The sequence below is a fragment of the Notamacropus eugenii genome, chromosome 2 (assembly GCF_028372415.1).
Source record: "Notamacropus eugenii isolate mMacEug1 chromosome 2, mMacEug1.pri_v2, whole genome shotgun sequence".
Taxonomy (NCBI): Eukaryota; Metazoa; Chordata; class Mammalia; order Diprotodontia; family Macropodidae; genus Notamacropus; species Notamacropus eugenii.
Genome location: NC_092873.1, coordinates 396,242,222 through 396,269,701, shown reverse-complemented (window position 1 = coordinate 396,269,701; position 27,480 = coordinate 396,242,222). Strand labels below are relative to the sequence as shown.

General features: G+C 37.7%; 1 protein-coding gene across 3 annotated transcripts in view; it reads left to right on the top strand.

The window, feature by feature from the left end:
* The window catches only part of HEATR1 (HEAT repeat containing 1), a 56,874-nt gene extending 34,654 nt beyond the window's left edge, over positions 1-22,220 (top strand). For 2 of the 3 annotated variants that reach the window (XM_072647554.1, XM_072647553.1), the window contains exons 27-45: positions 1,338-1,456; positions 1,545-1,666; positions 5,567-5,695; positions 7,936-8,166; positions 10,859-10,988; positions 11,181-11,341; positions 11,687-11,733; positions 12,055-12,178; positions 12,479-12,619; positions 12,793-13,085; positions 13,564-13,714; positions 15,513-15,671; positions 15,883-16,017; positions 16,765-16,869; positions 16,961-17,129; positions 18,915-19,069; positions 20,188-20,346; positions 21,185-21,293; positions 21,878-22,220. In XM_072647554.1, the coding sequence (XP_072503655.1) occupies positions 1,338-1,456; positions 1,545-1,666; positions 5,567-5,695; positions 7,936-8,166; positions 10,859-10,988; positions 11,181-11,341; positions 11,687-11,733; positions 12,055-12,178; positions 12,479-12,619; positions 12,793-13,085; positions 13,564-13,714; positions 15,513-15,671; positions 15,883-16,017; positions 16,765-16,869; positions 16,961-17,129; positions 18,915-19,069; positions 20,188-20,346; positions 21,185-21,293; positions 21,878-21,966 (2,728 nt within the window). In that variant the 3' untranslated portion in view covers positions 21,967-22,220. Of the gene's footprint in view, positions 1-1,337; positions 1,457-1,544; positions 1,667-5,566; positions 5,696-7,935; positions 8,167-10,858; positions 10,989-11,180; positions 11,342-11,686; positions 11,734-12,054; positions 12,179-12,478; positions 12,620-12,792; positions 13,086-13,563; positions 13,715-15,512; positions 15,672-15,882; positions 16,018-16,764; positions 16,870-16,960; positions 17,130-17,575; positions 17,685-18,914; positions 19,070-20,187; positions 20,347-21,184; positions 21,294-21,877 lie in introns of those variants that run through there. The other variant, XM_072647555.1, reaches the window with a different exon arrangement.
* Positions 22,221-27,480: the final 5,260 nt, after the last annotated feature.

Genomic DNA, 27,480 nt, shown 5'->3' with positions numbered 1-27,480 from the left:
TGGAGAACCAAACAAAGAATGTAGCCAAATGGGGGGTGTTGGGAAGTCCTTGGCCAAGAACCTCTAGAAAGTTCCAGTTTACCTTAGTTTTGGATTAAGTGAATGGCCACTGAACATAATCTGTTCTGCTTTCCATTGGGCATTCTGTTAGATGAACCTAGAGCATGTGCCTGCCACTTCTTAGGGCTTTATTGCCTGAATATACAAGTTTGGGTTGGGGTTAGGTATGAGAGACAGATATAGTTTGGTATTACTGTTTATATGCTCCTAGATATAGGATCTTGAGTGTATAGGTTTTATAAAGATGAATTTATTTTTAGTTTACAACATTCAGTTCCACAAGCTTTTGAGTTTGAATTTTTTCCTCACCTCTCCTTCCCTCCTCCCCAAGACAGCATGCAGTCTGATATAGGCTCTACATATACATTCATATTAAACATATTTTCACGTTAATCATGTGGAAAAGAAGAAGTACAACCAATGGAACGAACCACAGGAAAGAAGAAACAAAAAGGAGCAGATAGCATGCTTCCATCTGCATTCAGACTCTGTAATTCTTTCTCTGGATGTGGATAGCATTTTCCATCATTAATGTCTTGGACTTGTCTTGGAATCATTCATTGCTGAGAAAAACCAAGTCTATTAAAGACAGTCATTGTGCAAGGTGGCTGTAACTTCGTACAGTGTTCTCCTGGTTCTGCTCCCCTCACTCAGTATCAGTTCATACAAGTCTTTCCAGGTTTTTCTGAAGTCTGTCTGCTCATCATTTCTCATAGCAAAATAGTGTTCCATTACATTCATATACCACAACTTGTTCAGCCATTCTCCAGTTGATGAGTATCCCCTCAATTTCCAATTCTTCGCCACCACAAAAAGAGCTGCTATAAATATTTTTGTACATGTGAGTCCTTTTCCTGTTTGTATTATTTCTTTGGGGTACAGCTCTAGAAGCGATATTGCTGGGTCACAGAGTATGCACATTTTTATAGCCCTTTGGACATAATTCCAAATTGCTCCAGTTCATAACTGCGTGGATAGTTTTTGAAACTTAAATGAATCTTGAGTATCAACACAACATACCTCCCTCATTTCCCTCTGCAGAACTAGATAGATGAAGATTCTTTCTGCTCTCATTTTCTTTCCAGTGTGATGAGTAGCAATTTGCCATTAAACTCCTTGGAAAAGTTTAGAGAAGACACAGTAAACTTAGCATGTGCTGATTTTATTTTAGTCATTTTTATTTTATGAAACCTGTTATATCTATGTCTTCTAATGGACACTGACAACAAAAATTGTACTTTTTTATTCCTCATCATCACTTGCACTAAAATCTGAAGATGTCTTGAAACTTTGCCACCGGAGCAGGGAAATCTGGAATATACCAAACAGCTGATTCTTAGCTGTCTGCTCAATATTTGCCAAAAACTATCCCCAGATGGTTCTAAGCTTCCTAAAGGTATGTACTACGTTGTAAGGATGGGGGATGCTTCCAGGACACATGTACCTGTCAATCCATTTAAAGCTTTTATTTCCTCCCTCTATAGGTATTCTTGATGAAGAAAAATTCAATGTAGAATTGTTAGTTCAGTGTGTGCGGGTTTCAGAGATGCCTCAAACACATCACCATGCATTCTTGCTTTTGGGTGCTGTGGCTGGAATATTTCCTGTAAGTATTTTTTTTCCATAATAATAACTCATTTATATGGTACTTTACAACTTTAAAATGCTTTGCTCACAACTGTCCTGTGATGTAGAGCAATTCAATTTGTAATTGAGATAGGCTCAGAGGGCTTGACTGTCTTGGACATGATCAACCAACGAACGATTTGGTGTCAGACCTAGGTTGTAAGTACAGCCCTCTCTGCTACTACTACCTCCTATTCTGTACTGTGAAAAATTTCCACAAAAATTCTAGAACATTTGAAATACAGGAATATTTAGGAAAAGATAGACTTCCTTTTAATCTTACAGCTAACTTAACATTTTAAGGCTGGAATTATTTTAACTCAAGGGAAGTTGTGATTTAAGGGTAATTTGATAATTCTTAAATGATGAGGTATTTAGGTGCTTTCTGTTCCAGGTAGCCACAGTTTTGGGTGCTAAGAATATAAATACAAAAGTGGTATGTATTGCTTCTGCTCTTGAGGAGCTTACATTCAGATGATGTAAATTTTCCATTGGTAGGTACTTACTGATTTATATAGATGGGTATCTTGTTTTATATTACATTTTAGGGATAGTTTAAGCTTCCTTATAACTCTGAAATAGAATCATTACTTTCCTAGTTATTAAAATATTTTTACAGCAGATAGGCTAAATTCTAGAATAATCATTATCCTAAAAGAGGAAAGTTTTTGCAGAATTCTAGTCTAATATGTATATCTTGTGATATACTTCTCTACAGAGGTCCTGAATAACAAGCTATCATACTTTGCTCAGTTGTATAGCTGACAGAGACAAAGCCTATTTGATTTGATGAATTAGGTCCATGTATACATTTGCAGTATACTTTTTAAAAATAGATATCTAATCAGTTGTCTTTTCACCAAGTAAATGAAAAAGTGAAACTCTACTGAGTACATTCATTTCAGCAATGTGTATTTTGGAATGTAATTTGGTTGACAAAAATATTAGGCATTTAACCTAAATAGGTCTTTATCAAAGAATGAAATATACTTTTCTCAGATAGTCTTTCTTTTAGTGATGTCTGCTAGATCCCCAGTGTTTGGCATAATGTGAATAAGGGGTCCATGAAAACTTTTCAGGCTAATGGAGTTATACAGTAGTGTTCTCTAGACTTTTTTGATCATACATCCCTATCAGGAAACACAATCCTTATATATGTTTATTTATAAATTTTGTGCATAAGAGACTAGAATAAGATAAAAATATAAAACTTATACAAACATAAAACTTAGGCAAAAACAGAAATTAAAAGGTTGATCATTTGAAATATTTTATAATCTTTTTGTCTGATACTAAGTTTATTTTATTTCAGTATTTAATTTTATTGACTATTGTAATTGAAGAAAATAATTCACAAAGGTTACATAAGTCTAGATGGAAGAAGTGTTTTATTGGCTTCATGTACTAAATCATGATAACTCATTTTTCAATACTTACAACAATTATGTAAAAGTTTTTGTTGAAATTTGGCTAGTAAAAAAATCTTCCCTGATGCTGTTTAGTCATTCTTGCTAACTAATTAGAAAATGTTGTATTTTATGTTTTTAATAAATGATATCAATACCCACTGGAACTCTTCATTTGGATGATTTTTAAATAGGTCAGAAAATTCTGCTTCCAGGTTTTTACAGTGTGCAGATACGAGAGTTTTTATAGGTGACCCCCGAGAGGGGTCTGAGTAGTTAATTGTCAGCTACAGCAGAGATCAGGAAGGCTGAGAAAAGGCCATCAGTTTGTCACTAAAGATCATTAATGATTTTGAAGATGCTGTTTCAGTTGAGATGAGGAGTCAAGGAGAATGACCCTCAGGAGTCATGCCTGAGAAAGACAAGATTGCCCTCAACAGAAATAGAAAGTTCTGAAGTTCGGATTGGAGGTGGGGGGGTTGGCTGTGGTAATGAGGTCTAGATTGCAGATCCACCCCTCCTTCCTCTCCTGCGGCTATATAAGCTCCAAACCTTCCCCCTTCTGTGTGAGGCAGTGGCAGTGACCTAAGTATCCATACTACCCGTATAGCTGAAGGAGGGGAAGGAGTGGTGGGATTTATGGCATCCTGGGAGAAGGAGGTAACACTGTGTGAAAGTCTCTGTACGATAGTTGGTTCTTGTAAGGAGGGTGGGGTATAACCCATTGAAGATTTCTATCCTAGAGTTTCAGTGCTCTAAAATGTTCAGTATGAAATTACGCATTAAATATGAAAATGTATTACATGATCGCACAAGTATAACTTATATCTGATTGCTTACCATCTCAGGGAGAGAGCAGGGGATGGAGGGAGGGATAGAATCTGGAAAGCAAAGTGTTATAAATAAAAAATGTTAAAAATAATTTAAAATAATAAATGTTACCTCCTATATGAGGACTTTCTTGATCCTCAAAAAAAAGAAAAATTACACATTACAGTGCTTATTACATATGATAATTTGACAGAATGAAAATAGGCTTGATTTCTTGCTTTGTTCTAAAATCTTCCTTCCTTGTGTCTCATGGGTAGTCTATGCCCTTTCTTCTTTCCCTTATTCCTATCCTTGTCTCTCCACTCAGCAGTTATGGCTTCAGAATTTCAAGCCTTATAAGTGTTCCATTGGAAAAATGCTGGGCTAAATTAAAGTTTCATAAACAAAGGTGTTTTTTAGTTCTTTAGAAAAGTCAAAGTTTAATTAACCAAGGAACTTTTAGAGGTGCAACTGGTGGAACAGTGAGCCTGAAGTTAGGAAGGCTTGAGTTCAAAATAGGCCTTAGACCAGAGGGGGAGAACCTCCGGCCTTGAGGCCACACGTGGTCTTCTAGTTCTTAAGTGAGGCTCTTTAACTGAATCCACCCTTTGAAGAACACATCTTTTTATTAAGACCTCGAGACCACAGATTCCCTACCCCTGCCTTAGACATTTACCAGTTTTGTGACCAGGGGCAACATTTAGTACAGTGCTTGGCACGTATTAGATGCTGTCTAAATACTTATTTCCTTCCCCTACAAGAAGGAAATGCAAATTTGGAATTTATATTTGTATATCGTTTGTGGTTAGAAAATCAGCAGCAGGGGAAATGTAAGCAATTTGTTCATTATCATCCCATGTATGTAGTTGTGGTGTTAGCTTTGTAATTTAAGATTACAGACTGAACCTTTAAAAAGGGCTATTATGTCTCCCAGAAAGGTCCCGAAGTGCATTTTAGGTATTCTTCTGCCAGGAGACAGAAGAAGGTTTTGGTCATGTGCCTTAATCTGAAGTACAAATTGGGTGCTCTGCCTGAGATTTAGGTGGTGGGTCTCATGTGTATACACCCACAACTTTATAACTAGACATTTCTACATAGATTTTTCAAAAGTCTAACTTGTTATTTGAAGTATTGACCAGCTGTTAGTTGTAAACATGTTTTGAAACAGCCTTAAATAGAGTAAGTACCTAAGGTACAGCTGCTTGCTTTTCTTGCTGATTCTTAACTTTCCTTTATCAGCTCACATTGAATTTGGCTTGAAATCTTAATTTGGCATCACATCAGAATGTTCTAGGATATTTTTCACTTATAACAGCCTATTTTCTTTCTAGGAAAGCCACAGGTCAACATAAGCTCTCATGAATACACTGGTTTAAATTACTTTACATTGAATAGCAAAATTATAAATTACTTTGGATAGCTGATCCCCCTAAGTAACCAGGAGTAATGATTTAAGATAGTATTAATTACAAATGGCATTAGAGACACCTGAATAGATCATTTAAAAATACACATCTAAAATGAGATTTTTGAATAGAGATATTGTTTCATGGCAGTGACTTGACTTGAAGTATTTAAATGTATTTCATAGTTTAAGAAATCTTATTTGCCTCCATGTAAGATGTTTTTAAAGATGAAAATTGTGATGATCTGTTTCTTTTCAGGATAAAGTTTTGCACAACATTATGCCCATTTTTACATTCATGGGGGCCAATGTTATGCGCCTTGATGACACTTACAGTTTTCAAGTTATCAAGAAGACTGTGAAAATGGTCATTCCTGCTCTTATCCAGGTATGTTATCTGTATAGTATTATCATTTGCTTCAGAGACCTGATACAAAAACTGGGGTTGGGAGAAGACATAAGAAAATCTTTAGGCTAATAAGACTATTTGTGTCGTTGAATGACTAAGGAAGACTAAGGGTGGTTGCAGTCTGCATGGGTGGAGGAAGTACCAAGACCAGTGAAGCCTTAAAGAAATGGTTAGTATATATCTAGAAAAGCAAGTAGTAATTACAAAATGCCAGCATGGCTTCGTCAAGAAGAAATCATGCTACATGGTGATAGGTCAGTGACATACTGTGGATATGCAAAATGCTGAAAAGTATCTTATATTGTTCTTGTTGAAAAGATAGAAATGTGTGTGTTAGGCAGCAGTTCAGTAAGCATTTATTCTATACCTATAGGGTGTCAAATGTTTTGCTAAGCTCTGGTGTAGAAGGACAACCAATAGTCTGTTCTCCAGGAGCTGGCATGCTATCAAAGGGAAACCAAAATGTACATAGAAAATTAAGGCAAAATATGCACAAAGTCATTTCTAGCAGAAGAACACTAGCAAGTAAGTGAATTAAGATAGTTTTCTCTAGATGAGGCTTGAGCCAATCTCAGAAGGATACTATGGATTTTTATTAGGCAAAGATAAGTAGGGGGACAAGGAATGGGGGACAGTCTGAATGGAGGCAAAGAGATGGGGGATGGAATACTGTATACAGGGAACAGTAAATCATCAGCCCAATTTGGTGGGGACATAGTATGGTGAAGGGGGAGAGGTGGGGGTGGTTTAATGCTTAGTCGTGTAGGGGATAGAACACAGGATTTTTAGGAAGATATGACTTTTAATCCTACTTCAGATACTTACTAGCTCCATGCCTTGGGTAAGTCACTTAACTGCTCTTGGCCTCAGTTTCTTCATATGTAAGATGGTGATGATAGTAATAGCACCTGCCTCACAGAGTTGTTGTGAGAATCAAGTGAGATGACATATGTAAAATACTTTTCACACCTTTAAAATGCTATAATTAATGCTAGCTGATATAGTGCTGTGCAGTAAGATGCAGCCCTTCTACGTGAAGGGCTTTAAAAGCCAAACAAATGTTTGTACTTCATCCTAGAGGCAAAATGAATCCACTTGACTTTCTTATTCTTTTCTCTTTTTTCAGGCAGTCCGGGTTAAGTGACTTGCCTAAGGTCATAGAACTAGTAAATGTCTGATGCCAGATTTGAACTCAGGTCCTCCTGACTCCAGGGCCAGTGCACTCTATCCATTGTACCACCCAGTTGCTGCATTTTTTTTTTTCACTTGACTTTTCTTGAGCAGGGGAATAACATGTTCAGACCTTTATTTTGTGTGTATCAATATCATAGCTGAGTGAAGGTTATTTTAGAGAGGGGAGAGACTGGAGGCAAGGCAGCGAATCAGGAGAGTCTGTTACAATAGCCTTGTTAAGAAATGAGAAGGTCCTGATCTTGGGTGGCTCTGGTTTGTGGGGATAAGGGAATGTATACAAATTATATTGTGGAGGTAGAATCAACTGGACTTAGCAACTTGTTGGACTTGATCAGTGAGGGAGAGGGAAGAGTTGGGGGTGACTCTGAGGTTGTACCCCTAAGTAACTGATGATAGTACCTTCAACAGAAATCAAAGGGAAAGAATGGGAGAAAAGATCATTGGTTCTCTTTTGGACACGTTGAAAGTATTTTGAAGCAGGTATTTTACATATGAAAAAATCCTACAGTTTTAAGTTAGGTGAGCTGCCTTTCCATGGTCCTGTATCTTAGTAACTGTTCAGGTGTGATTTGAACCCATCATTCTCCTAACTGCAGGTTCAGGGCTCATTCCATTTCACCATGAAGCTACCACTCATTTGGTTCCTACAGATTATTTTAAATGTTCATTATCCTTCTTTTTTATATATTTCTAATGTAGATTGTAGACCTCTTGATAGAGCGCCCATAGCTTACACTTCCTTGTGTCCTCGTGCAGTTAGCACAAGTTAGCACACAGCAGTTACCACATAGTAGGCAGTTAGTATGTATGGTTTGGTAGGGCTTTAGTCATTAAATTTCCATGTGTATATACGTATGTGTGTGTGTGTATGCATATGTATGTATGTGTATATATGTATACACACATATATATTTTAGGAGGTCTTAGGACTTTGTTTTCTTTTGACTCATGACTCAAAGAAGCAATTTGCTTCATCAGGCAGAAACTTGCTTTTTCTGACTCTTCACTTGTTTTTTGGTTTACAGGCAGACAGTGGTGACTCTGCAGATGTCACAAGGAACATAGAAGAAGTTGGGGTGAAAATTATAAATGTGTTTGTGGATGCTCTGCCTCATGTCCCTGAGCACAGGCGCCTGCCCATCCTTGTAGAACTTGTGGATACTCTCGGTGCAGAGAAATTCCTCTGGATTCTCCTGCTGTTGCTTTTTGAACAGTATGTCACTAAAACAGTGCTGGTTGCTGCCCATGGAGAAAAGGTCAGAGTACTGGGTGGGGAGGTGAGAGAAGGTAATGCTTCACATAGCTTCTGTGGTATTTTCTTTACATGTGAGTTTTAAATTTTAACAGTGTGGTTCTTGATTGAGATTATATCAACTTTAAATATGTCTATGGTTATTTTTATAGCTTACTTATAAAACATTTAGCTGCAAACTTTGAAAAACTGAAAATAGCTTAAAATACTTATATTTCATTGCTTTAAGGTGTTGTTATCAAAGTATATAGTAAAGATAACATAGTTCAAGGGTATAAGTTCCAGTACTAGGGCAAGATAAAACCCAAACAGGCATATATATGAATGGCCATATCCAGTGAGATTAGGTAGTCCTAGTGTTTGGATCAGATTGTGGTAATTTTAGGCTCTGGTTGGACACAAGTGATTTTGAAACAAGGTTGTACATAGCTAGGATACTCATTTTTTTAATAGTATTTTATTTTTTTCCAGCTATATGTAAAGGGAATTCATTTTTTTTTAAATTTTGAGTTCCATATTTTCTCCTTTCCTCCCTCCCTCAGCACCACCTTCCCTAAGAGAATAAACAATTTGTTATAAGTTATATATGTGCCATTGTGTAAAACAAGTTTTATATTAGTCATGTTGTGAAAGAAGAAACCACCTGTAGTACCAATGTGATACCCACAGCAGCCAGTATGATATGCATGCATATTTCCTGGGTATATTCACAAAATATAAACTGTCTTCCTCAAAGAAGAAACCAAGATATTTATTCAAACACCAGAAAGCCAAATCCATTATAGTAACAAAGGAATCTATACGCATTATCAAGGCAGGGAGCATGGCCGCATCCAAGCCTTCCCTCCATAAACCTCCCCACAAACTCCCTTAGAGACAGAATCACTCCCTCTCTTACTCAAGCTAGCTGCTCTCTCTCCCAGCTCTGTCTTACTCTCTCTCAACTGCACCCTTCCTGTTCCACCCACTGGGCAAGCTTCTCCCACCATAGATTTCATGTGACTCAAGCTGTAGGCTAGGCCAAAGCTCAGAGCAGGTCACGGGAGCCTATTAAGGGACAAGGAAGATCTTCAAATCCCTTAACATTACACAGACCAAAAGGAAAAAACCATGAAAAAATACAGTAAAAATCTCTAATTCTTGAAGTGAAAATAGTGTGATCCTCATTCAGGCTTCATCAATTCTTTCTCTGGATATAGGATAGCATTTTTCATCATGAGTCCTTTAGAATTGTCTTGGATCATTGTCTTGATGAGAATAGTTAAGTCATTCATAGCTGATCATCCTACAATGTTGCTGTTACTATGTACAGCAACAGTCATCCTGTTGGTCATTTCTTATAGCACAGTAGTATTCCATTACGATCATATACCACAACTTGGTCCTTTTACACAGACGGGTCCTTTTGCCTTTTTTTTTTTTCTTTTTAAATCTTTTTGGTTTACAGAACTAGTAGTGGTATTGCTTGATCAAAGGCTGTGCACACTTTGATTGCCCTTTGGGCATAGTTCCACATCGTTTTCCAGGATGATTGGTTCAGTTCCCAACTTCACCAACAAAGCCCAGTGTTTTCACATCCCCTTCAACATTTATCTTTTCCCTTTTCTGTCATATTGGACAGAATTGTGAATTGGTACCTCAATTTGCATTTCTTTAATCAGTAGTAACTTAGAGCATTTTTTCGTATAACTATGGAGAGCTTTTGATTTCTTCATCTGAAAACTGCCTGTTCATATTCTGTGATCATTTATCAGTTGGACAATGACTTGTGTTCTTACATTCTTATAAATTTGACTCAGTTCTCTATTGTTTTGTTTGTGCAAAAGCTTTTAAATTTTTATAATCAAGATTATCCATTTTACATTTTGCGATGCTTTCTATATCTTTTTTGTTCCTAAATTCTTCCCTGATCCATAAATCCAGCAGGTAAAACTATTCCATGCTCTCCTAATTTTGCTTATAGTATCACCCTTTGTGTGTAACTCATCTACCCATTTTCACCTTATCTTGGTATACAGTGTGAGATGTTGCTCTGTGCTTAGTTTCTGCCATACTACTTTCCCAGCAGTTTTTGTCAGATAGTGAGTTCTTATCCCCAAAGTCGGGATCTGTAGATTTATCAAACAGTAGATTGCTGTAGTCCTTGACTGCTGTATCTTGTATACCTCATCTGTCCACAGATCCACCACACTGTTTCTTAGCCAGTATCAGATAGTTTTGATGATTACTGCTTTGTGATATAGTTTGGAGATTTGGTATTACCTTCCTTCACATTTTTTCCTATTAATTCCCTTGATATTCTTGACAGTTTGGATGCTCTTAATTGTCTTTGCCTGTTTACAAGGAAGCTTAATCTTAATAACTATCTTTGCAGATAAATAGGGCCTAGGGCTCCCAAAGGAAAAAGAGGATGGCTTCTTTTGCCCTGGGGTGGAATGTCATCTATAGGTAGATTGGTAGATCCATCAATCAATCAGTCATCCTCTTCACACTCTTTCTAATCCACCCATTTTTCTTGATTTTAGAATACAGTTCTGCCAGTAGGGTTACATTTGACTGTAGTGAATAACATTGTTCTGATTTCCTTTACTGAACAAAAATTGACACTATTTCCACATTCATTTAAATTTCCTTAACTTTTGTTGACTTTGTTGAAAGATGTAGTTCTTTCAGCTTTTTCCTTCTTCTTTAAACAGGATGCTATCTTAGAAACTGACACTGAATTTTGGATTTCAGTTTCTTGTGAATTTACTGTCCAACAACAGCTCCAAAGTTTGATGGATATACTCAGATACTTAACAAAACTGCCAGAGAAAAAAGAGCAAGGTGAGTAGAAATTGCTCTTATTCAGCCTATTCTATGTGTTTGTGAATGCCGTGGAAATCTAAGTAAATATTCACTCTTCCCTCCTTCCTGTAATAATCCTATGCAAGTACTAAAGCACATCATGTCCATTTCCGTACTGATAGTTCAGCTTAAAATTTAGTGAAATCATTGTGTTGCCTTTTATTTCTGAAGAAGAACTTCCCAAAACAGTATCTCACAAGACCAAGACACAAGAACAGATGGTACAGGTTTTTGATGTGGATACTCATACCAGCAAGCAGCTACGGCATTTTACATTTTTGTCAGTGTCCTTCATATCTCAACTCTTGGCTTCCCATAATTTTATCAAAAAGGTAATGCTTTCATTTCATTCTTGTTTGTATAAATTTTTTTATTTTTCCTATGAGAACTCTTTCTTGAAATAATAATGATCAAATGGTAATTTATAAAATTTGCCAAGGAGTAAATGTCTTGAATTTGAGCCTTTGAAAATCCAAGGAAAACCAAAATATTTGGGGGAGGGGGTAGAGTAGGTGGGTTTGAATCAATGGTTTCAATCTGAATAAAGTCTGTAATCTCTGAAAATGATTGTCATGGAAAGTAGAGCGCCTTCAAGTTAAGTTTTAGGAGGGACACCTTTTAAACCGTTTCAATTTCAGCTTAAATTTTTTGTAATTATCTTCTTTTTAAATACTTAGGTCATGGAAGCTGGTGGCACTGTAGCTTTACAAGGCCTTGAACAGAGGTGTGTTCATTTGGGGGTTTTTTTTTTGTCTTTTAATAACAATTTTTTCCTCTTTCTTAATATTTCAACATTAAGAGAATTATACTTCTCCCTCTCTGCTCTTGCAACCTTTCTGCCCATCTAAGAAGGATATTTAATAGGCCTCATTATTTATGGGAAATACTAAGCATAATTATATGTTTTATAAGTTTCAAAAAATGTGCAAACAAGTCATTGATTTAATTGTATTCTTCCTCAGAAGTATAAAAATGTGAAGTTTTTTTTGTTTTTTAAGTATTTTCATAACCACTGCTAATTGAACAATTTCTCCTTTGTTTTTAGATTACTTGAAACTGTTCTTGGTTACATAAATTCTGTGGCACAGTCAGTGAAGGAAAATGCAGACAAATTAACTGCAAAGTTTTGGCGCGCTCTCCTAAGTAAAGCTTATGATATGCTGGATAAGGTGAGTTTTGATTTTCCTTTTCAGTTACAGTGTTTTGTTGTTACTCTTGCTGTCATTATTTAGCTTAGTTTACCTTTTTTACAACTTTGAAGGATCAATATTTTTCAGTTAGATAAAATCAGTACCATGTTTTCTCTTAGTAAAGAACCTCAATGATTGGAAACAGGCCTGTTTAGTGACTGTGCAGTGGAGCATTCCCCTGTCATATCCCTGTACTTGGATCTCCAGAAATATGAGATTTTTTATATCTGTCATAGAGTAATGATTCAAATAGAACTCTCTCCTTTTTGTGTTTCACAGGTCAATTCCTTATTGCCTACAGAAACCTTTATTCCTGTGATTAGAGGATTACTGACTAACGAACTACCTTCTGTCCGTCGTAAAGCAATGGACCTCTTAAACAATAAGTTGTACCAGCATGCAAAGTGGAAAAAGGGACAAGTAAGGGAAAGATCTAGCTTTATTCCACCTGAGTACAGACACCTCTGGTGTCCGATGTGCATTGCAGCTTAATAATTCTTTTTGGTAGTGAAAAATGGAAGAAAGATGTGTTTTGTTTGCTTAAAATTTTTTTTTAATTTCTATTAGATTGAATTTCCATTTTTTGTTCCTAGGTGGCCCTTTTCTTGAAACTAGTTCCAGATCTCTTGGCTATTGCACAGCATAAAATAAAGGAGAAAGAAGATGAGCAAGCCATCAACAGACAGACTGCCCTGTATAGTTTGAAGTTACTGTGCAAAAATTTTGGCACAGGAAATTCAGAGACTTTTCTTCCTGTATTGAGTGCAGCCATTAACCTGATCAATCCAGAAATGAAGGATGAGAAGAATGTATTGGGAAGTGCTTTGTTGTGCATAGCTGAGGTCACCTGTGTCCTGGGAGCACTGGCAATACCTCATCTGCCCAGGTATTCTGGTAGGGCAAAATTGCATACAGAAACTGGTCAAGTCTGTTTGCTTCAGGGTTAATGCAGATACATTTAGCAAAGAATTACTCAAGCTTACAAACATAGACTACTTCATAATTGATTATGAATTATTTATTTACATTTATTTACAAAGGCTAAGAATGGAGAGGTGGGAGATAGGAAGACATTTGTTTCTGCCATGAATTAAACCCATTCTATTGGTGGATAAACTAGACAACATCTAGAATGATCCTGCTTATCCATCCCACAATGGTGGCTAACATTACTGGCCCTTGGGTCTTACTTGTCTGCTATGGCACATTAGACACATGAGTGACTTTAAAAAGGAAGGCTACTTTATATATGATACTATAATAGTCAGAATTTCTTAATGTTTTTTCTGTTTTGGATTCTTCCCTTTTCTGTTGGAGTGGTTCATCCTACTGGCTATTCTAATGTTTTGCTCACTATTTTTTAGTCTTATGCCTGCATTATTGACTACACTGGAGAATACCAACGAGCTGGTTGCAAGTGAGGTTTATTTGCTTAGCGCGTTGGCGGCCCTTCAGAAAGTCGTCGAAACACTTCCACATTTTCTCAGCCCATATCTACATGGTATTTTGATGCAGGTAGGCCATAGAATTTGGAGAGGGGTAGGGAAAATATTTTGTCTTATTTGTAGTATTAAAATCCAAGCACAACAAAACCTGTGAATTAATCATATTATCCGGGTTGTATAATACTGGCTAAGTCCCTGAGCCTCTCAGTGCCCTGGGGTATTCACCAAGTTGAAGAGCAGGTACTGCTCGGCATTAATAGAAAAAGGTCATCAGCAGGCATTTCCTTCACTAGGTAATACTACCTTCATCTCCACTTCTTGTTCCATTCTCCCTTTCACTGTTGCTGTTTCCCTCCCAGCATGATATCTTCATTTTTCTTTGTCTTATTAAAGGGGCCACCCCTGGCTACTTCTTAAACAGGCCTATTCCCTGAATGGGTGTTACCTCACCCTGAGTATCTGAATAGACCTTAGCCTAAGGGGTCCAAGGTCTCCCATTGCATCCTGGGCCATCTCCAGTCATCCTGATGGTCACTGGTCACTGAATTCAGATGGCTCTGGAGGAGAAGTGAGGCTGGTGACCTGCACAGCCCTCCCTCACTCAAAACAAAGTCAAGTGTAAGTCGTGATCATTTCTCTGATGGCATGGTCTTCTTCAGCAACAAAGGACAAACTCAACAACAACCATTCTCCCTCTTGCTCCCTCCCCCCCATTCCTCCACTACTATATCCTTCTATAGAAAAGTAGCTCTCATTTACACCGTGTATATATATATATATATATATATATATATATATATATATATATATATATATATATATATATATCTGTTACATAGGTATTGATATATACTGTCTTCCCCATTAGAAAATGATATCCTTGAGACCAGGTACCATGTTTTTGCTTTTTTGTGCCCAGCATAAAGCACAGTACTTAATAAATGTTTGTTGACTGATTGATAAAATGACAATCTAGTTTTTTTAAATACTATCTTTAAACTTCTTTCTATTAGGAGAAATGGTTGTGATTTCAGTTATCCCCTTCTGGTCTTTGATAATTTGTTACTGGATCAAATGTGTACCTATTTCTTCTTTTCTCCTATTCTTGATTTAATAACAGAATTAGCATGAAAACACTAGAAGTCCTTATCTCACCATTCATTTTTTCTTTCTACATGTAGGATCACTTTATGGGAAATTTAGTGGGCTTCATTTCTTCTTGCTATGGTTGGTTGTATATTCCATAGTGTCTTAACATTACAGTGTTATATCTGCGTGCCAACAGTAATAGATAGTTGGAATCTCTTATTTTTAAAATGCAAGATAGTTTTTCCTGGGGAGTTCCTTTGCCAGTGACTTACAAAGTCAAGTTTTTTCCTTATTGCAATAACAAAGTGGTTCAAACCTCAAATATAGCTGAATCATGTCCTTTGAGGTCAGAATTAAATCAGATTTCTTGCAGAGAAGCGTTTATTCTGGGGTGTACCTACATGTTCCAAGATGAAGTAGCTTATTTTGTGTACTTCAGACTTTCTTAGTTTCAAATCCAAGTATCCCCTGTGTTCTGCCTATTTGACACTTCTGTTACTTCACAATACTGTTATCCCTCAGCTTCTAGCATGAGGGAGATGAGTCAGTATCCTCCTGCTCTGGTTTATCTGTAAAAGCATAGTAAGTTTCTGTTTAACATAGAATTTTCATTTATGCAAAACTTAAAACTATTCAATCTGAGCAGTATTCTGATTGTTGCAAACACTGACCATACCAATATCATAAAATTTGATTTCTTGATTAGTCATCAAGAATTTCCTGTAGAGGTGCTTTATGCAATCCAAAATGGCTCTAGTAATTCACTTTTATTTTTATAGGCAATTCGTTGGGAGACAATTTCAAGGGAGATGGGTCCTACTTCCCAGGCCACTCTCCGGGTGACATCCCTGAAAGCAACGTTGGCTACTACGCTTTCTCCAAGAGTCTTATTGTCAGCACTCAACACAGTTTACAAGCAAATTGGGAAGAACTGGAAGGTTAGAATAATTTTCAGAGTTGAATTTTAGAAAAGAGAAGGTAGTTAAATTTTTTTCTTTTTTTTCAGAGAAATAATGTTTAAAATCTTTTATCTTTGAGTATTATGGGCCTAGCTATAATGTATATCTCTGTGAATTCTTTATTATTTTAGAATAGCATAGGTCAGTGGGAAACCTTTACTTAAATCGATGTTCACCATATTTTTGGTAGATTCAAATAGGTCCATTTATGAATATCCTTCAAGAGCACATTGCAGTAATGGAGAAGGAGGACCTCAACTCTCATCAGTCTCAGTTAACAGCATTTTTCTTGGAAGCCCTGAACTTCAGAGCACAACACTCAGAGGTGAAATATTTCTAGTTATTTTGTTCTGGTTCCTGTCCCAAGTTTTTCTTTCTTAATTTCTGTAGATTTTGGGGGGATAATTTTTGTTTGCCTTCTCCATAAAGCTTTCCTCTTTTTAGGTTATATAGTGATCGAAAGAAAGAGAAAAGAAGGTGAAATCTCAAGATGAAATTTGTCTTGCTCGCTATAGACTGTCCTACTCCCTAAATTTTGGGGGCCCATAGGAAAGTACTAGATGTCAGATTCTCTTTCAGGAAAGGCAGCGTTGACAGAGTTGATCACGTTCTGCATTGATGTCAAACTCAAACAGCAGCGGATCCCTGCAACCCACATATTGGCTTAGAAAACCACTAATCAACATTATTCATGTTGTGTTTTTATTTATTTTGTTAAATAGTTCTCAGTTGCAGTTTTATTTGGTTTGGGCTGCACTCAGGAGTGTTGTAGGCCACAAGTTTGCTGCCTCTTATTGCCCTGTATTTGCGTAGCAACTCTGAATGCAAATGCTTTGTCTTCCATTTAAGACTTTTGTAACCCTGAGCAAGGTACGATTAAAGGCACTGATTCTTTGGAGCCTTAATCGCCTCATCTGTAAAATGAGGATGATAATACCCATGGAACCTAAACCACAGGGATATAGGGAGGTTGAGATGGTATAATATATGCAAAGTACTTAACAAACCATAAATTAGCACTGTATAAATGTTATCCTGGCTAACGAACTAAAAACTTCTCTTTCACATTCAGGATAACCTAGAGGAAGTTGGTCAAACTGAAAGTTGTATAATTAACTGTGTAGTGAGCATGGTTATGAAACTTTCTGAAGTTACTTTCAGACCCCTCTTCTTTAAGGTAAGACTATTCTCCATGCAGGCCTGGATTGTCCCAGACAGCTGTTGTAGCAAAGTATGAAATGGAAACGTATCTTCTTTTTCTTCTTCAGCTGTTTGATTGGGCCAGAACAGAAGATGCTCCAAAGGACAGGCTGCTGACATTCTGCAACTTGGCAGATTGCATTGCTGAAAAACTGAAAGGGCTTTTTACCTTATTTGCTGGTCATTTAGTGAAACCTTTTGCTGATACTTTGAACCAAATTAACATCTCAAAAACAGGTATTTTTTTAATCTCATTTAGACATTTTTACTCTTGCCATGTTCCATACTTGTAGCACTTTTGTGAAGTATAATGGAGAGGATAGTTTACATGAGCATTTTTCAAGCTCCTCTGAGATGCAGGGAATTGATGGTCTACTCTTAGAAAACAGTCTAAGAGTACTCCTACCTTTAAAGATCTTACAGTCTCAAGGGGAGATAAGGCAAGAATACAGAAAGTATCCCTAGAAACTGAAGGGGGAAGCACAAAGGTCTTGGAGGAATCTGAGGAAGGAGGAAAACTCTGACTTTGGGTGCTGGGGTTTGGCTTCTTGCAGCAGGTGGTCCGTGACCTGGATGTTGGGTGGAGGCTTCTTGGTAGGGCTGATGCATTGCATCAAGCTACAATGGGAGTAGGAAGACCAGAATTGAGGAATGATGAGTACTCTTCTTTTGTTGGAGCTTAGATCACAGGAAGAGGAGTTGTGCACGATAAGACTGAGCAGGACCAGTTATGGTGGCAGCAGTGGTTATGAGTAAAAGCTGTATATCAAGGGAATGACCAGAGTTGGCATCAGGAAGATTCCTTTGGCAGTGGTTTGTAAGTTGGGTTGAAGCTGAAATCAGGGGAAGACAGTTCCTTTGGGAAGCTTTGGAAAAGTCCAGGCAAAAAAGACATCATTTAAGTAGGATCGAGAGTAGAAGGAAAACAAACTAGGAAATGAGGACCTGTTGACTTTTCACTTGCAGAGTGTTTGAACATAGGGGAATAACGGTCATAGCAGTACAGTAAAATGAGGTGCATTGGAAAGGGAATAAACTAGAAGGCAGGACCACCAGTTAAGGGGCTCTCTTATAATAGCTCATTAAAGAAGAGATGAGGGCGGGGTTAGCAAGGTTTCAGGAGGAGTGGAAAGCAGGGGTAGAGTTGAAAGGCTGTTGCAGAAAGAGGAACGACAGCATTTAGGAACTGACTGAACACGACTCTGGAAACTAGGCTGACACTAGTCCCATTAACAGAAATAGGGAAATGAGGAGGAGGAGCTGGCTTAAAGATGAGTGCTATAGGTATGGTTTGAGAGCTGAGTCTGAGGTGCTTGCCTAACATCCAGGTATATTAGAAGACCTGATTTCTGGAAGGAGAGTGGGAACATTGATTAGGGAGTTCGGTGCTTAGAGAACATTACTGAAGCCAAGAGATGGTGAGTGATGCCACAAAGAAAGGGAAGAAGAGGGCTTATGATAGAACCGTGGAGGCTCACACCTACATTTAAGAGGAGCACAGAGGATGAAAAGCCAGCAATTAAGGTGGTAAAGTTTAGAGAAAAAAGGAGAACCACAAGGGCACAAACCAGGAGATTACATATGTCTCTGCATTTTTTTTACTGACCTTTTTAAATTATATGTACGAATTAGTATAGTATGCACAACAGGATAGACCTTTAGGTGGGCACATCACCTAGTTGTCCAGAGTTCTGTAAAATGGTGGTCACTGATGGTCAGAGTAATCTCTGAAGTAAGGTCCGTAAATGTAATTTAGTCCAGTTTGATGAAGCCAGGTCTTTAGCACACTTATGAAAGCACTGGCGGCATATGTTCAGGCTGTACTTGCAGATCAGGCCATGCCAGTTCAAACATCTTTTTTGTTTTTGTTTGATTTATTAAGCAGACCAAATATGTGGATTTTAGATAAAATTAAATGTTCTTAGACTGAGTGGAAGTCTGTTTCCAGTTAGTGCATACGCTACAGAGATTTTGCAGAGCCATGTAAAACTTTTCACTCTCTAAATTTTTACTCATTTGTAGATGAAGCCTTTTTTGACTCCGAAAATGAACCTGAAAAGAGCTGTTTGTTACTACAATTTATATTGGATTGTCTACACAAAATCTTTCTTTTTGACACTCAGCATTTTGTGAGCAAAGAGAGAGCCGAAGCCTTGATGATGCCTCTGGTGGATCAGGTATTAGAATAGAATTTTTTCTTTTATAAAGAAGATAACTTCAGTTTCTCACAGATAAATCTTGATTTATTTTATAGCTATTAAAATTATAGATGATATTTCTGTTCATGGATATGTGGTGTTAATAATAGGGGTTCATGGCTAAGGAGTATTGCTTTTCTTGATGAACATAAGGACTTTCCTTCCTTGGAATCAAGCATTTCTTTAGTTTTCAAAGCTTTTTTTTATAAAGGAAATTCCTTTGTGTACCCCTACATGTTACTTAGATTCATAGCATTCTTGAATTTGCTTTGAGCTTTTGAGGCTTGGTGTGGTGGCACATGTCTGTAATCCCTGCTGCCAGGAAGGAATGATGAAGCTGGTGGAGGGCTTGAGCTCAGGGGTGGTGACATGGGACTAAGATGATCGGCTAACCACATTAAAGTGACCACACTGCAAAAATATGAGAGTGCACCCTGGGAGGGACCACCAGGTTGCCTAAGGAGGGGGCAACCCCACACCAGTCTGAAGCAGGTCAGAGCTCCCATATCAATCATTAGTGGGATCAGTCATGTGAATGGCCACTGCCCCTCCAGCCAGGGCAGGATAGAGATCCTAATCCCGAAACCATCTTTATTCATTCTCTTTGTAATTTTAGCATATATGTATATCCCGTGAGGTCAAGCAGGAAATTCTCATGAGCTTTTATATCTCTGGACTGGGATTTTACTCTCTTACAGTACTTACTTCTATTATATTCCTTATATTCTGATACGGCAGGTTTGTCCAAGTACATAATACATACTTTATGTAAGGTTTTTGTTCATTAAGATCCTTAATGAGATGAGGGAATGGTAGATGATGACAGTGTTGATTGTATTTCCCACAGATTTCATTTGGTGAAGTTTCTTAAAAGGTTGATAAATTTGCAAAGAAAATTATTTAATCTCCCTTCACCTTTCAACTCTGTGATATTTGTTTTATGCTATTTCTGAATGTCACAGTTCATGGGGTGTTAGAATATTAGTAATTTCATTCTCTTAATCTTTGGAAATTAGTGAAACTTGTACAAATAAGGGTTTTTGTTCAAATTGAAACATTCAAGCAGTTTATAAAAGTACTTATTTTGCTCCTAATAGCTTGAAAACATGCTTGGAGGAGAAGAGACATTCCAGGAAAGAGTGACAAAGCACCTGATACCATGTATTGCTCAGTTTTCTGTGGCCATGGCAGATGACTCTCTTTGGAAACCATTGAACTACCAAATTCTCCTTAAGATGCGGCATACATCACCTAAGGTGGGGGCTGTTGTGATCATTTGGTGATACTGCTACATGTCTATGGTATCTCATAAATTTAAATGGTGATGAATTGTGACATGCCCTAGCAAAGAACTGTTTGGGATATCACTGAGTAGTAAAGGCTGCTGTAAGGGTATAAGTGTAGTGGCCTGGCAAATTTTTAATATTGATTCAAAATAAAATATAATATTAATATTGTTAATATTATAACAAAGGATAAGATGTACAAGCAGTAAAATAAAGACATAGTGATTAATTTCTTGTATTTCTATAGTGCACTAGAGCTTTCTGATTTCTACATATCTTCTGCAACTATATGAGGCAAGTAGGGTAGTAGTAGTAGTACCTTTTTGAGTTATTTATAATTTCTTCCTCTTGTAATGATTAAAGATGAACCCCAATCTGAGCATGGTATAATAGGGTACTTGACTTGGATTAGGAAGACCCATGTTTGGATACCAACCTCAGATACTGGCTGTGTGACTCAATTCTCTGGGCCTCAGTTTCTTTATTTGTAAAATAAGAAGTTTGAACTCTGAAACCTCTAAGTTCCTTTTCAACTATATATCTCTGGTCAGATAAACTGACATTAAATGGACATCCACATGTTGTTCTGAGTGAAAGAAATGAATAGTTAGTTTTTTGCCTAATCATTGTTCATACTATCCTAAATTGTTAAAGTTATGGGCCCTTTGTAGTAAAAAGTTGAAGATGCATAGCAGTAGCACTCCCTATAGCTAAAGAAGTATTTAGATTCTAAAGTTGTAAACCCCCTCATTTTTCAGGACTGTTATAGAGATGTATGTGTCAAACTGTAGCTTGTTCTTCTTTTTAGGTTCGATTTGCTGCCTTGATTACTGTCTTGGAGCTGGCTGAAAAACTAAGGGAGAACTACATTGTCCTCCTCCCTGAATCCATTCCTTTCTTAGCAGAGCTGATGGAAGGTAATCCTCTTCTGCTGTTTGAGAGCATACCCAGACTCACTGAACACATGTAGGCCAGTCACAGGCACTGGGCTAGATGTAGGAACTCTGAGGTCCTGGCATGTCACACTTTCTGAGCCTGGTTCCTTATCTGTAAAATGGAATGAGAGGACCTACCTTACTATAACTATGGTGATGATCAGATGAAGTAAGGTATATAAAGTGCTTTACAAACATGGAAATGTTTTATAGAATTACTTTCATAACAAGGTAGAAATTAGGTAGTAGATAGATAGTGTATGATCTAATCCTATTCCATTGCACACCTGAGAAAGGACCAGTGCTCTCTGCCTTGCTTCTCCAGACTTGAGAGATCTTTGTGGCTCACAGGGCTGAGGAGTACTTATTAGATGGCTTTGCCCTGGGATGCCAGTGGTTTCCCTCTCCCTTTGGGGATCCCTCTGGAATCTCATTCTGCAGTATTTCCTGCACTGAATACTGTGTGCATTATTCAGGTATCTTGAAGGGGTGCTGAGGCAAATGAAGGAATGTGGGGGAATGGAATAGGGGCAGGAAGACTGACCTCAAGGTATCTTTTCTCTCAGATGAATGTGAGGAAGTGGAAAATCAGTGCCAGAAGACTATTCAGCAACTGGAAGTCATCTTGGGAGAGCCACTCCAGAGCTATTTCTAAGATACTTTTTTGTGTTTGTTTCTGTCCTCTTTGTTTAGAGCTTGGGACTCTTCTTTCATAGTTTTATCTGTGAATATCTTAGGCCCATGTTGTTGGTGCCTTAACCAGCTACTTGAAATCAGAAAATTCCATGAGCTGATTTTTTAAAATGGCAATATTCCAGTTCTTCTGATTTGTATTAATATGTAATGATGCCATCTTCTAACTGTATATATTTGCATAAAGAATAAATGAAACCTGTTTTTTATATCAAATGACCTTGTTTTTTTCTTTTCTAGAAAAGTTTCTGTTTTTCATTTGGACTGTAGCTTTTTATAGAAAATTAGCTACAGTAATAAATAAAGACAATTTAGTTTTACTACTGACTATAGACTATAGACACCTGACTATAATCCATAATATAAGTTCCATGTACTGTAAACTAATTTGTAAAAGAATTATTATATTTGGTTCTGTAATGAATAGTATGCTGGGGCTGGAGTGCAGAATACTGGGTTTCAAATTCCCTCCTAACCCTTGTCACTTAGGCAACTGCCAAAGACTGTTATCTCCCAAGTAATAAATCATTTGCCCTCCATATCAGTAGAGGGAGTTCCCACACGCAGTTAACTGCCTTGATAAGATCACAGATCCTTCATATGTGAATGTTTACTCATTTTAGTGTTGTCTGAAAGGTTTATACAAGAAAAGGATAAATTTTTTGCACATACAGGAAGGTTATTTTCCATTTAAATGTGCACATTACATTGGAATTAGATAATGCCTGTCTGTAGTTTTTTAAACCATGTGGTCCTCTTTCACTTGTCTATCCTAGTGGGAGGTCATTGTGATAGAAGTCATGAAAAACAATGATGGGGGAAGGCAGGGGTTAGTAATAAGTTCGTTAAAAAATAAAAGGACAAAAGAGTCATTGAATTATTTTTTGTAAATGCACAGAGGATAACAGAAGGAAAGTCGGAAGGAATCAGAAAAACGGATTGAAAAGTTACATGTTAAAATTATTACATACTTATAAGGAAAAGCAAACTGTATGTACCAAGAAATTCTGTTTCCTGTGCAATCCGTTTTCTATTCTACTTTATATTGAAATGCTCATTTTATGATGTTAAGATCAGAATAAAGAAAATGAAACAGCCAACAATTCTTTGTACTTAGCTTTGTACTTTGTACTTAGGATGAGGCTTTTTTTTTCTTTGCGCTGTGCTCTTTCCCCCTCTTCCTCATCTCATGTTACTCAGGTGCCTCTTGCCACTGTTTCTTCCTTTATCCCTGTCTCATATGATGCAGTGACTTCCTGCCTTTCCAGAACTAATAATCCCACTTCTGCATAAGCAATCCCATTTTATCCCATCTTCTCCAACTTGTTCCCTACTAATACCCTCATCAAGGGTGCTCTCAAATGATGTCTGGATGATACTCATAAAACTTTATATAAGCATGTAGGTCAGTAGTTGAGATTTTCCAGGTCACCTTTTCTGTTTGGGGATCTGTAAGGCCTGAGATTGTTCCTACATGTCTGATATCTTCCACTCGTATAAATTGGTCCTTCTCTTCCCTCACGATTGTGTCAGCTTAACTGCAGCATGGATCTCCTCTACAGCAATAACAGCTAACATTTGTATAGTCACTGTGCTGAGTCCTTTACAGTTATCGACTTATTTGATCCTCAGAACAACTCTGGGAAGTAGGTAGGTGCTATTTTTATCCCCATTTTACAGATGAGGAGACTGAAACTAACAGGTTTAGTGACTTGCCCTGGGTCACAACTAGTACATATCAGCGGCTAAATTTGAATTCATATCTTTCTAACTTTAGGCCCAGTATTGTATTTACTGTGCCACCTAGCTGCCCCTGTCATTACTTGAATCTTTTCTGCTTTTTTCATGTTTATTCTCTTTCGTACCATTTCTGTCCACTTGGCAAAGAAATCAGATTTGCTAAGGTGCATTCTGCGCAATTTGGTCTCCTTGCTGCAGCAATTAATTTACGTTAGTTTCACTTCAAAATCTCATGAAATGAAAATATTTCCACAGACCAGCAGATGGCCCATTTCAGCAATATTTAAGACAACAAAATGATCTGGACACCTTGAAATAAATTCACTACATGATTTAACTTGTAATTTACTTACATTGACTTTCTGCCAACTAGCTTTGAGGGATATTACTGAAGTGAGAGAAATGTAAAGGTTTTGGACTTGCTTGTACAGGTTTTATTTTAATCATGTTAGGCAGAGTAGTGTTTTGATCTCAGATACTAATGATAATAGGGTAAAATTTTGAATAGTGAGAGATGAATGCTGCTTTGAATGTAGACAGGCCAGCCATTTCCATAGCACCATCTTTTCTCAAAATTGAGTATTGCATTTTTGATTGTATCTGCTCTATCAACTATCAATTGGAAATCTAATCTTGATGGTGCATCCCAATTTTCCAATCCTTTGCCATCACTGAAAGAGCTGCTATAAATATTTTTGTACAAATGGATTTTTGTCCTTCTTTTAATCTCTTTGGGATACAGAGTTAGTAGTGATATTGCTGAGTCAAAGGGTATGCAGATTTGTAGCTCTTTGAACATAGTTCCAAATTGTTCTCACAAATAGTTGGATCAGTTTACAACTCCACTAACAATAAATTAACGTCCCAGTTTTTCCATGGCGCCTCCAGCATTTGTCATTTTCCTTTTCTGTCATGTTAGCCAGTCTGAGAGGTGTGAGGCAGTACCTTAGAGTTGTTTTAATTTTCATTTTTCTAATAAGTAGTGATTTAGAGAATTTTTTCATGTGACTATCAATAGCTTTGATTTTTCTTCTGAAAACTAGCTTTTCCATATCCTCTCCTCTGACTATCAGTTGAGGAATGTAAGGAAACAACATGGAAATAACTATAAATATACGCACATGTATATTTGTGTGTATACACACATATTTACATATATACTGTAAAACATATGGAGAGAGATGATGATGATGATGATGATGATGATGGAAGGTAATCTAAAGGTGAAAGAAAGAAAAGCTGAGTAGACCAGGAAAATTATTAAGAGGGTGGCATTTAAGCTTAGTCTTGAAGAAAGCCAGGGGAAACTAAGCAGCAGTGAAGGATCAGAGCATTCATCAAGGTTTACTATGTCCAAAGCCTTGTGCAAAGTTCTGGGAATTTAAATAGAAAAATAAGACAGTCCCTGCTCTCAAGGAGCTCATGTTGTGGTGGGGACAGCACTCTATGGAAAGTTTCAGCTGTAAGACGGATAGTTCACATGGACCTCAGGATGCTGTAACAAAGCAGGTAACAATAACTAACATTTATACAGTGCCTGCTATGTGATGGTGCTAAGCGCTTCACAAATGTCTCATTTGATCCTCACAAGTAGGTACTATTTTCCTTATTTTATAGATGAGGAAATTGAGGCAGATAGAGGTTAAGTTATTTGCCCAGGGTCACATTGCTAGTAAATAGCAGAGGCCAGATCTGAACTCATCTGCCTGTCTCCAGGCCCTGCCTTCTGTCCCACTGCACCACCTAGCTGCCTCTTTGTAAACATTATAATCCCTCTTTAATGCATTGGTAAAATCCTATCAGTTTCTGATGTTGAACCATTTGACACTCAAGGGCTTTGGTGACAACATTCTTTGCTAGGTCTATAATAGACGTGGATGTAACATCTGTTGGAGCACTTGTCAGGCTGCATCTCCACAAAGTGGATCTTCCCAGAACGATGGATGGCTGCTGACACTGGACTGAAAGCATTGCTACTTCAGATGCTCTAAGGTTCAAGATCCTAGACCATCTCCAACAGCATCTGAAGGAAAATAGTGGTCAAAGTGGTGGTGGTGGTTTGACTTGCCTGCTAAGGCAAATACTGGCTTCCATTTCCCCCTCAGGATGTGGGCTGCTTCAGTAAAGCTAGATTGCTTGCCCTGTGAATAGTAGTTGTTTGGCAGTTGGTGGGGATGGCTGGCTTCTTCTCCACAGGAACCACCTCCCCATATAATCACTTTGAGGGGTGAGCTAGAAGCAAGATTGCTGATCTAAGGGTGCTGTCACTTCCAGGGCTCCTGTACCTATCTACTTGTTAATGGCAGTTAGATTGTCAGCAATGGTTGCTGGTGGTGAGGAAGCTGGGCTGCGCTCCACAATGATTTCTCCCTTTAATAATGGCTTCAGGAGTTGAGCTAGAAATCAGTCTGATGGTTTGGGACATACTATTCCCAAGGGAACACACTGTTCTTAAGGCTCTTTGGTCAGTCTTGGGCTGTCTCCATCAGGATCTGAGGGGAGATGGTGGTCAAGGTGGTAGTGTTGATTGGATATAAGGGGTAAATGGAAGTGAGGTGGTCAAGGTGGTAGTGTTGATTGGATATAAGGGGTAAATGGAAGTGAGGAGTTGGGGTTGACACCAAGGTTACAAGCTTAGATGACTAGGAGGATGGTAGTGCCCTTAATAGTGATATGAAAACCTGTAATGGCGGAAGGATTTAGGGGGAAAATGAATTCTGCTTTAGGCATGTTTAGTTTTAGTTTTAGCCAATGGGAAATCTGTGAGATGTGTACTAAGAGATTGGAGGTGCATGACTAGGACTGCATATATACATCTTGGAATCATCTGCATAGAGATGATAATTAAATCATGGGAGCTGATGAGATCACCAAGTGAAATAATATAGATTGAAAAGAGAAGGGGACCCAAGACAGAGTCTTGCAGTATAGCCATGGTTAGAAGGCATGGAGTTAGAATGGAAGAGAGAGAGCGCAGTGTCATGAAAACCTAGAGAAAAGACCAACCAGAAGGAAAAGGGAATTGGGTCAAATGCTGCAGAAAGGTCAAGAAGAGTCATAATTTAGGAAAGGCCAATAGATTTAACAATTAAGAGTTCATTGTGAACTTCAGAGAGCGATGTTTCAGTTTAATGGTGGGATCAGAAGCCAGATTGCAGAGGGTTTAGAAGAAAATGAGAGGAGGGAGAAGAAATGGAGGCACTGATAAGAGTAGACGGCTACATATAAGATGATAGTTAATGGGAATGGTAGGATCATATAAAAGTTTTTAAGAATAAGATAGACATGAACATGTCTGTAACGCAGGAAGGAAGAAGCCAGTAGAGAGGGAAAGATTGAAAACAGGAGAGAAAGCATGGGGATGATAATGGTGGAAAATCTGCTGAAGATGGGAAGGGATGGGATCAAGAAGGATGGATCCCTTGTGTAGAGGGATCATGCATGTAGAGAGGTTTGCCTTGGCAAGGAGAATTACCTCTTCATTTGAGCTTGGGGTAGAAAAAGAGATAGTGGGAGAAGACATCTGAGTGATTTAATTAAGGAAGAGAGGAAAAGAGGAATTGCTCCAATTTTTTCAGTGAAGTAAGGCCAACATAAAACCCCCTTTACGTATTTTGAGACATCCTCAAGGTCTGTCTTCCTTGCCCTATCCTCCAGTGGCCTATTCTAGATCTTTCCATTCCCTTCTTACTATGCCCTCTGGAATACCTGCTCCATCATTTTTAAATTTCCATTC